We start from the raw sequence: 10790 nt of genomic DNA on the forward strand, positions 1-10790 counted from the left end.
ATCCTCCCTGGAATCCCTTCTGCTTCCCTCAGCTCCATACTCTAAGCAGCGATCATTTTTAGCATCCTTATTGCTACAATTAGGTCAGACATATAATGAGGGTTTGGGACGTATGCATACTGGTAAATATCCTACAGTATATGCATTTCTTTATAGGAGGATCTTCCTATCACCCCCTAAGTGACAGTATACAGTGCACTCAATTCCGATGCATTTTTTATTCCTTTTGCCATTTGTAATCGTGATGATGTTTTTGCTTGCTTTTATTTATCTGCTATAAACATAGGTGTCATTTACCCCAAGTGGCAGTGAAAGGGTTAACGTGGAGTGTGTGAAGGGTGGAAGTGCATTGCGGCAGATGTATACCCAGCTGTGCATGCAGAACTGGCCATACAACTTACCCAGGAGGCTGAATGCCAGTGTTACCAAGCTTAGCCCTGGGGGTGTTGGGCGCTCTCTCCTGCCCATGGCCTGGGAGGGGTGTGGGGGGTCTCCGGCTGCTGGTGTCCTGGAATATATCTATTTATATAATGTAATTTTCCCTCGATGGTGCAGCTCTGACAGAACTGTAAACTCAATATGGCCGGATCTCTGGCTGCAGCAGAGATGCAGGAGGGTTGGGGGTGGTGGGTGGTGGGAACACTTGTTTTTATGGTTGCTGGATTTCCTGGAATGATGCAGGAGGGTGGAAAGAAAAAAAAAATTACTTTCTTTTCAATTTACTTCCATTTACTCTTTTTATTAGACGGATATACCAAATCTCTGCAATGTATATGAATGTATGTGAGTAATTCTCCTCTTCTGCATCTATTTTGCAGGAGTTTTTTGTAAAACCTCTCAAGATCCTTATACTGTGTCGTAATATTAGGTGAGGATCGTCTTTCTGAAACCATCCTATGCATCATTTAGTAACTCCATAGGCTAACCGCATTACTAATGACTGATGTATGCAGACCTATGAAAAAGCAGATCACCCAGCTTTCCCAGTATTCTGATCAGCAAGTTATCTACCAGTAAGGCAGAGGATAATAAATATGTAAAAAAAAAATATATATATATTTATATACACATTAGTTATTCTTAGGCATGACAAAAAATGTTCCCAAAAAGTGATTTTTTTTTATAGTTATACTTGTTTTATATATATATATATATATATATATATATATATATATATATGTTACACATAGCATACATAAATTATTATTTAATTTTATATTTATAATGTCTCTTTAGTACTTGGTGGATTATGTGATACACAGGATACCTGGAAAGGCCAGGGATCAATTATCAGTTTGAGGTTCATGAAATATTAATTCTATTTAGCTGAACTGCAAACGGAGCGTTTTCACAAATGTAATGCATTTAGGAAAAAGTGTGGTCATCGTTTTTTCAAAACAGGCACATCCCTTATACACATTGTAAAGATATGTACCCCCTAGACCTTGAGTCCTCCTGTTCCTTAGAGGTGTTAAAAAATTCAAGTAAAACCAGGATAAGAAGCGACAAGGTTTCCTATAGCTCCCATATGGGCCACTCACTCTGTTTTACCAGAATTCTGGATGGAAACTTAAAAACAGCACCACCCGTGTTCTCAGGTTGTGGGTGGTATTACAACTTTGTAACTGTAATATTACTTATAGTTTATGTAAAGAAGGTGAATTTTTAGATGGTGGGAGTGATTATATAGTGAAGGGGTATCTATTTGGCCCCCCATGGCTGTGTAATGTTGACCATCACTCCGATTAATAAAATTGACTATTAACCAATATATAATAGAAAATAAAAATGCTGTGGCCAGTTGTTGGTTAGGAGTCAATGGAGAAGTTTTTGTGCTTGGTCTTCTTCAGTGTGTTTGCAGTTTTCTGAAATTGCCATGCCTAAATGCATATTGGCAGTAATAGATAGTTAAAAGAAATCCTGATATCACATGACTGGTTTCACAAATGGTAGGTTTCTGGAAAAATACCACTGCCGTTTTTGTGCCAAAGCCAGAAGTGGATTCAAGTGGGATGGAAAATATAAAAGGAGAACTTGTACTTCTCTTTTCTGTTTGATCCACTTCTGGTTTTGGCAAAAAAACTTCAGTGACAGGTTTCCAAAAAAACGCCATGTGTGAAACCAGCATAATATTGAAAAAAAAAATGCGGGGGATAAAATACCAGATATAAAAGTGCCTATAGAAATTTATTCTAAAATTAGAAGAAGCTAGAAAAAAATACCAAAGAGCAGGAAATACTGCAGGCAGCTTTTTTTTGGCGTTATTTTTTCTATTTTATTTCTTAGCATAAGGACTATTTAAGAAATGTGCTGCTCTTGGCTGGATGCAAAAAAACATCAATAAACACCTTCTAAAGCATGGCATTTTTCTAGCTAAAAAAACAACAACAACACTGTAGCCAGATGTTAGCTGGGAGGCAATAGGGAGGTATAAAATTCCACGTTACTTACATGATATTTTTGGCAATTTTTCTCAGCTCACATACAGCTTAAGATTATCTTGGTTTTTTTTCTGGCATTTTTAGACTTTTTTTGGCCTTTAGCGTTTTTGAGACGGACAGAACAAATTCCATTGAACTTTAGGGAGAGAAACGCCCCAATTTGCAGAAAAAAAAAACGTCAAAACCAAAGCAAGCTGCATTTTGGAAAACTGCCACAGAGCCAAACAAATGCCAGAGAGTAGAGAAAGACTCCAATGAAAAAAAAACACCAAAGGTGTGCGTTTGCCATACGCACATATCTATAGGGTAAACTTTGGTGAACATTTATCATTGCTTTGGGGCATATTTTTTTTTGGGTGATAATCTCTGTGCTTTTCTTTGCCATTGTATTTATGAAGTACAACTTGAATGCGATAAGGAGCATGCATGCACTGTTTTACAGGTTAAGGCTATGTTTACACATGGTTAAAATAACAGCCATTATAAAATTTTTACAGTGTAAGAACATAGCTTTAGGCTATATTCACACAATGTAAGAACAATGGCCATTGTTTGGCATTTAAAACCAACGACCATTGTAGTGAGTGTCAAACAACAGCTGTTGTTGCACTGAAAATTGTATTGAAATCAATGTACAATGGGCGGAAATAATTGACATTTCAATTACTTCCATGGCTGTAGCGAACAACGGCCATTGTTCAATACACTGTGTGAACAACAGCTGTTGTTTGCATTGACTTTACTGCAACCCATTTTTTCTATGACAGGAACGGCCATTGTTTTAATTGAAAACAATGGCTGTTCTTGTAAAAAATATATATTGTGTAAATATAGCCTTGAATTATACTGTATAGTCTAGGTTTAAACCAAAAATTTATTGGCTTAAAGGGGTTATCCAGATAGAGAAAACATTATCTATGTTGTTGCAAGTGTATATAAAACATTAAAAAGCTCCTCCGGTGTCCTTTTACAAGTCTCTGGTATTCTGCCGAGACAATCTCACCTCCACTTTCAATAAATAAATAAATAAACTAGCTGCAGTAGCATATAGCATTGCTTATCTGTCTAACCCAGTTTTGAAACTACTGGCAGTTTTTGTTCTGTATTGTGTTTCTGTACTTCCTGGTTGAGCAGTTGTACACAATACTACCGATTCCAGAATGCAATGCTACATCTAAGCTGTGTTCACACATTGCAGTTTCATTGTGTTACTAAATAATTTGCAGTACTTTATCATGTCATTGTGTTCCCACCCACACAGCATGTCTCTACCTGTCATTTTCTATCTGTAACACCACCAAGTGCACTGTTACTACCTATAACGATAATATAGGAATAAAGTAAAGAACTTTCTTAGTAAAATTTTTCTTGTTTTTCATCTCCACGCACATATTATGATCAAGCATATTTTATCTTTGCGGTTGAGACCCACAATTAGGACTTTATCCTATATTATCATACATGGTATATACTGTTTATGCCTCAATTTTTGTGGGATTGGCAGTGCCGGCTCTCATGCTCTCTGCCATTCAGCATCATTTACTTGTGTTACTGCATCATTTTTGTGAAGACATGTGTGAGTACAGCCCTAATTTCACTGCAGAGTTTTGCACAATCAAGTGAAGTTACAGCAGCTGCTTCTGGCCGGTCAGAGATGGTGAATCACTCAGGGGATTGGGGGATCCAGCCAAGCCTCCTGTGACATCACACCCTGCCCCCTGTCTGCATCATCAGCCTGTGCTCAGCAAACACACACAATGTGGGACAGAGGCATGGAATATTTGTCTCTTAAGGTGGGAGAGCAGAGGGAGCAGAAAACAATGTGGATTGGCACAGAGGACAGTTTTCTTCACTTCCTGGATTTCAATCAGCTACCAGTGTGGCAGAACCCCACAGCTTTCCTTATGTGGAGTTCCCCTTAAAGGGGTTATCCAGCGTGGGGGCTATTTTTAGATGTGGCCGGGAGGGGGTGGCTGAAAGAAAGGACGTCCACTCACTTCCCCGGTCCACTCACCTCAGGTCCGCTCAGCCACTCAGTGAAGGAGGCGGGATCCCACATCTAAAAATAGCCCCCACGCTGGATAACCCCTTTAAAGGTCCCCATACAACTTCAATAACTGACAGTCAAACGATTGTTCAGCCATCAGTTATCTCTCCTGTCCTCCCTATACACAGGTACATATGGCACAACCGAGCGATCCTGTGCTCTCTATGTGGAGGGCTCTGGCTGCAGCTTATGTCTCCTAGAACAAAGCGGTTGGGCGGGGATTTTTCATCACACCCCACCTCTATTTCCATTTGGGAGAGCCTCATGCACCTACAGATCCTCCGTTAGTGTCAGGGTATAGCCAAGTATATTATAGGGTGTATGGGGCCTTTAAGTCATACTCCCCTTTTGCCAACACCATGTGCCTCCTTGTTGGTCTTGAAAATGATCTATTGGTGTCTTACTAATGGCAGTCACCAGTGACACAGAGGAGGTGCCTGGTTAAAGGGATTACCTGATGTTTAACATTGTGCAAGCACTTGACACCCTATACAGGTTTCACCCGCATGTGATGATTGTGAAATAGTACCTGACCTCCTTGTCTTGGAAGTATACCTTACAAATGACAGGGAGACATAATGCGATTCTTTAATGTATAAAATAGTTATTACATTGTGTCTTTCTATTTGTTCTTATGTATTTTCTGATAACTAGACCCTCCAGGTTATGATTATAGGTTATGGGCCCATTCCTCCTATCAGTGGTGGATAACTATGGGTTATAACAGTGGCAAGACAGGGAAGAGCATTGCATAGGAGACAGTAGGAAATGAACGTCCTCTCTGGAGACACGGGCATGTTGGTTTGTAGGCTCTCTTGGGAACAATAATGAAAATGGGTTCAGCACTGTGCTGGATTAGCAAGAAATGTAACTAATCAATGGGCTGTGACATGGAGAGGACTGCAGTCTAGACTGGTGTACAATATCTTAATGATTTACATTCCGGAACATATGTTTTTAAGGGGAATTTACAATCAGAAGATGACACCGTGTTTTAACCATGTTTCCATTTTTTGCTGATGTATACAATATCAAGTCTGTACAAAGTGATTTTCACTCATTGTGTATATCTACTAAATTGATCGTCCATTTGATAAAGAACACCAGCTTCTGTAAATGTTGGTTTTATATGATATTGCCCAATTTACCTTTAAAGGGGTACTCCGGAGATGGAAAAAAAATTAAATCAATTGGTGTCAGAAAGTTATACTGATTTGTAAGTAATTTCTACTTAAAAAAAAAAAAAAAAAACTAAAGTCTTTAAGTACTTATCAGCTGCTGTATGTCCTGCAGGAGGTGGAGTTTTCTTTCCAATCTACCACTGCTCTGTGCTGCCACCTCTAGTCTGTGTAAGGAACTGTCTAGAGTAGGAGAGGTTTTCCATGGGGATATGGTCCTGCTCTGGACAGTTCCTGTCACGGACAGAGGTGGCAGCATAGAGCACTGTGTCAGACTGGGAACAAAACTGCTGTTCCATAGAGCCGTGGCACACATACTATACAGTGAACAGAGTAAAAGGCAGAAAACTCTGCTTGTTGGGTACTGGCTGTGCTAGGTTACTGAACCTCTGTTCACTGTTTCGTAGCTCTGCCAAACAGCTTGTCAATGAGTGTGCTGGGTGTTGGCACCAAGCTGAACAGACATCGATGGCATATGCTCTGGATTCACCTGTCCACAGATTAGAGAATAATGGTGCTTACACAGCCAGATTTATCTGGCAGATTATTGAAGCCAAAGCCAGGAATGGCTTTGAAAAAAAAGGAGACATCTCAGTCTTTCCTTTATGACCTGTATTATCTAAATAGTCTGTGTCTGGCTTTGGCTTTAATAATCTGCAAATGAGCGCTGTCAGCACTTGCTTGCCTGCTCCTCGATCCCTGCTTGCTGCCGCCGCTATTGCATGCATTGGCAGCGAGCGGGTAAGAGCCAGGGGGGCTGCCTGGGCGATTGCTGGATTGTCCAGGCAACCCATAGAGGATAGCAGCGGTCTGCTGCCGCCACTCCTATTACAGGGAGCGACGGTAGCAGATCGCTGCTATCATAGTCGTTTGTCTTTCAACATGTTGAAAGACAACAATAGACAACGATCAGCCGACATCGTTCATGCCGGCTGATCATTGTCTTCTATTATGCTGCGTTTACACGGAACGATTATCGCTCGAATTTTCGCAGTAACGATCACATTTGAGCGATAATCGTTCCGTGTAAACACAGCAAACGATCAAGCGACGAGCAAAAAATCGTTCATTTTGATCTTTTAACATGTTCTGAAATCGTCGTTCATCGTTCGCAAAAAATTTGCAGATTGCTTCATGTAAACATCTTAAAAACGATCTTAAAAACTATTGCAATAACGATTTTTCTAACGATTTTTCTAACGATTTATTCATCTAAACGCTGATCGTTATAAAAACCAAATTGTTGCTTCAAAATTGTTAAACGATCGATTGGGCAAATTATCGCTTCGAGTAAATGCAGCATTACACCAGATGACTATTGGCTGTAATGGAGGATATCGGCCAAATATGTCCGATAATCGTTTCATGTAATAGAGCCTTTAGTGTCTGATTGTGGAGGACTGTCGGCTTGAATGCCCCATGAAACAACTATTTTAGATGGTCCTGTTTTATACCTCTCCATCTTGCTGTTCCTTTGCATAAATTGGGTGTTACGATTTCCCTAGAGACACGGGTGTGCTTTGTGCCCATTACACTCTCACAGTGTGCAGTCTTTGCCTTACTAACATGGGGCCTCATTGTCCTGCTTGTATTCTGACACAGTTACAATACTTTTCCAACATACGATGGATGATAAATGTGTTGCATTCCGTAGGTTTTACTAACCAGACACAACTAGATAATGGGGAGTATTTTGTGTTTTTAGAGTTAATTAACAGCTTCCTAAATACTGCAGTCCTGGGGCTTGTTCAGACAAGTGGATATTTCATTTCTTTCCAAACATAATGTGAGTAAACCACAAGGGACGAGTAAGTGCCTGTGCATAGTCCACAGAGACCTCACAGTTAAACAGCCCAAAAAATCTAAAGAAAATGCTAATAAAGTTGTGTGCCTGTCATCACTTACTCATGGTCACAGCTCCATCCAGGAGATTAGCAAGAAAAATACACTTGTGGTGGGATTTACAGGGAAACGATCACCTCCCTTAGGGTGCGTTCACACGTACAGGATCTGCAGCAGATTTGAAGTTGCAGATTCAATGCAAAGTAACTCTGGGCCATCAAATCTGCTGCAGATCCTGTACGTGTGAACGCACCCTTAGGGAGAGTAAGATGGCCCCAGTACCTTATAGCTGCCGGGCAATGCTCTGTGATGCTGTGCCTGGCAGTCTCTGGTAGGGTGGCAACTAGAGATGAGCGAATCGGGTTCAGGTTCGAGTCGATCCGACCCCGAACGTTCGGTATTTGATTAGCGGGGGGCTGCTGAAGTTGGATAAAGCTCTAAGGTTGTCTGGAAAACATGGATACAGCCAATGACTAAATCAATGTTTTCCACATAGCCTTAGGGCTTTATCCAACTTCAGCAGCCACCGCTAATCAAATGCCGAAAGTTCAGGTTCGGATGGACTTGACCATGCTCGAGGTTCGCTCATCTCTAGTGGCAACTTAAAAAAAATCCATGTTTTATGCTCAGTCCCAACTCCCGGAAGCTAGGCATAAAAGAAATAAATGTTATTTGTATACACCATTATTGTGTATTGTGTAATTTGTGTAAATTTTCATTTCTTATTGTATAGTGTTTGTGTGTTGAATACAGTCTACATAACAATATCTTTTCTTCAACTTTTAGATTCCCCAGGACTGGCAAGAGTTGGGTATTATCCTATATAGTACATTCTGTTGTCACCCTTCTTATAGTGTACTATATGCTATAGACAGTGGTACCTTGTACAAACACCTACACAATCCCACCTACGCTATATATTTCCCAGATATCATTGCACATTGAATACATTCGAGAACACAATGGCTTCCTGTACAGCCGCCTCTTTGTAGGTTTTATCACCAAGTGCAGGCTCTGGGTGTCCCAGACACATGAAGAACACCTGTTTGGATTTCTTTTATGCTCCTCTGCCTGGTGTTTTATTATTGTTCTATGTGCACCTAAAGAACTGTAGACAATGAAGAGTCATACACATTTGTTCAATACTAGTGTTTAAAAATACTCCCATAATGGAATATATATATATATCCTTCTTACAATGCCAAATAATGCTACATACAATATCTACATAATACCTCCATATGCCCAAATTACAGTATACATTATCCAAATAATACGGACATGGAGAGAAAGGAGCTGCTGCACCTCACACCTATGGCTGACACTAATGCCTCTCGGCTACATTTAAAAACCAACACCAGGATGTTGGTATATAATTTGATCAAATCATATTGCCTCATGTATCACGCGCAGGTCCCCTGGTTGAGTCCCTACACTAAATCAACACTGTGTCGGTCAGCGACCGCTAACTCCGCAAAGCGAGCGCAAGCAGGGAAGGGAGGCCCCACTGTCACAGGACCAAACCCCAAGGGCCCCCCCAAACCCAGCAGGCACCACCGGTGGAGAAAGCTGCCGCCAAGCAACAAGGTCTTACCACTCGCCACTGCACCTGAGGTAGAATGGGAGGAATAGGAGGTACTTGTGTGAACAGGTGCTTCCTGCTAATTGGGGTCACATGGGTCTTACAAGGGGAGTGCTAGCACTCAGAAAAGGGAGAAAAGTAAAACACGGACAAGGAGAGAAAGGGGCTTCTGCACCTCACACCTATGGCTGACACTAATGCCACTCGGCTACATTTAAAAACCAACGCCAGGATGTTGGTCTGGCCTGGCCAGCTTGCTCCTCCTAGTGAATATTGGGGTGGCCCTCTGCTTATATTTTTCAGCAGGTGCAGATTGATGCACTGAGGATGGTAGCCCCACCCCAGTGCACCAAAATGTCTCAGCATATGAAATGACCTACCAATATCCCAAAATAATGTTTACAGCTAGTAGTCTAGTTTACTGACCACCTCTCTGTATTATCAGCAGTGGCCGGGCTGATGACTCAGTCTCTTACTATTCTGCTCTGAAGGGAGTGGCTGTTGGGTATCTCAGAGCACACATGGCCACCTTATGAGGGGTAATCCATCTTCACAATGACAGCCCCTAGCCCGTGAAGCTGTCAAGAGAGTTCTAAAATAGCAGAGCTCAACAGAACAGCAGAATGCAGAGCAGAGGATCACAGTGCTGCCCACCAGGAGCATGAAGAGGGGTACGTTTGGCAGCTGAGAATACCCCTTTAATCTACCAATGCAAGTAAAAAAAAAAAAAAAGATTGCTGCACTTGTTACATGTTTTTTTTAGACTATCAGTAAGGAGTTAAAAATCGCTTCATGCATTGTTTGATGCATTTTTCCTCATGTTTTTCCAAAATAGTGTATTTTAGTACATGCATTTTTTTGTAGCTTTTTTTCTCTGGCCATTTTCTTATTACAAATATAAATATATGACTTTTTAAAGCATACTTTTACACATCCATTTTTCAGACAGGAAAACTCTTTTGAGTCTATAAGAGAAAAGCACTTAGAGCACGGCTCAAAAAAGGGAAAAAGTTTTTTTTCTGGAAAAAAAAACTTCTGGATGTGTTTTTTTTTAAATCTAGGATAATACATGCAATGTTAAGTCGCCTACTTTGTACCAGTTATAACAAAATCTGATAAAACATCAAATAAAGCTATAGCACTCATACGAGATGTCAGTGTATTTTATCTCATTGTTTGTGAGTCTAAACATTGACTTATCTGCACAAAACTGCGTTGCTATGGCTACAAACAAGAGTTTGCATTCAATCATTGTGTCATTTAGTTACAATGTTGGCTCAATCAAATGAAAAACAAACCACAAAAAGACTCCACAGCCCTAAACAATAGCATTGTCCTAAAAGTGAAAGAACTGAACTGACCTTTAGCCTGGTACCCTGTGAGACGTCAGAGGGAAGAGCGGAAAAAATCTGTCAGGGCGGGGACCTTAAACATAAAGAGATACAATACAGGCGGCTATAAATAACGGAAAGAACACACCACAGTCCACAGCCAGGCAGAAGTATGTGAACTAAACTATAGACGATAAACTATTAGAGATCTATTAGTTCTAAGCATGCAGGTATTAAGACATCTGACTATTCATATGGCATGTTTTATTTGTTTTGTTTTTTATTACAGCATTGCAAAAAGTAACATAAAAGATCCACAGGTTGTACTTTAGTCTGTCACGTAGATAAATAACCCTGACCCTATTGCCT

At 40.6% G+C, this 10790-nt stretch overlaps 1 protein-coding gene and 1 long non-coding RNA gene across 3 annotated transcripts in view; one reads left to right on the forward strand and one right to left on the reverse strand.

The window, feature by feature from the left end:
• The window catches only part of SCN2B (sodium voltage-gated channel beta subunit 2), a 31956-nt gene extending 31366 nt beyond the window's left edge, over positions 1 to 590 (reverse strand). For both annotated transcript variants that reach the window (XM_069947071.1, XM_069947072.1), the window contains exon 1: positions 402 to 590. In XM_069947071.1, the coding sequence (XP_069803172.1) occupies positions 402 to 468 (67 nt within the window). In that variant the 5' untranslated portion in view covers positions 469 to 590. The remainder of the gene's footprint in view (positions 1 to 401) is intronic.
• Positions 591 to 759: 169 nt separating this feature from the next.
• Positions 760 to 10240, forward strand: LOC138768970 (uncharacterized). Its single transcript, XR_011359192.1, has 2 exons — positions 760 to 868; positions 8295 to 10240. It is a non-coding gene; the product is annotated as an uncharacterized lncRNA (long non-coding RNA).
• Positions 10241 to 10790: the final 550 nt, after the last annotated feature.

This window comes from Dendropsophus ebraccatus, chromosome 12 (assembly GCF_027789765.1).
Source record: "Dendropsophus ebraccatus isolate aDenEbr1 chromosome 12, aDenEbr1.pat, whole genome shotgun sequence".
NCBI classification, from domain to species: domain Eukaryota; kingdom Metazoa; phylum Chordata; class Amphibia; order Anura; family Hylidae; genus Dendropsophus; species Dendropsophus ebraccatus.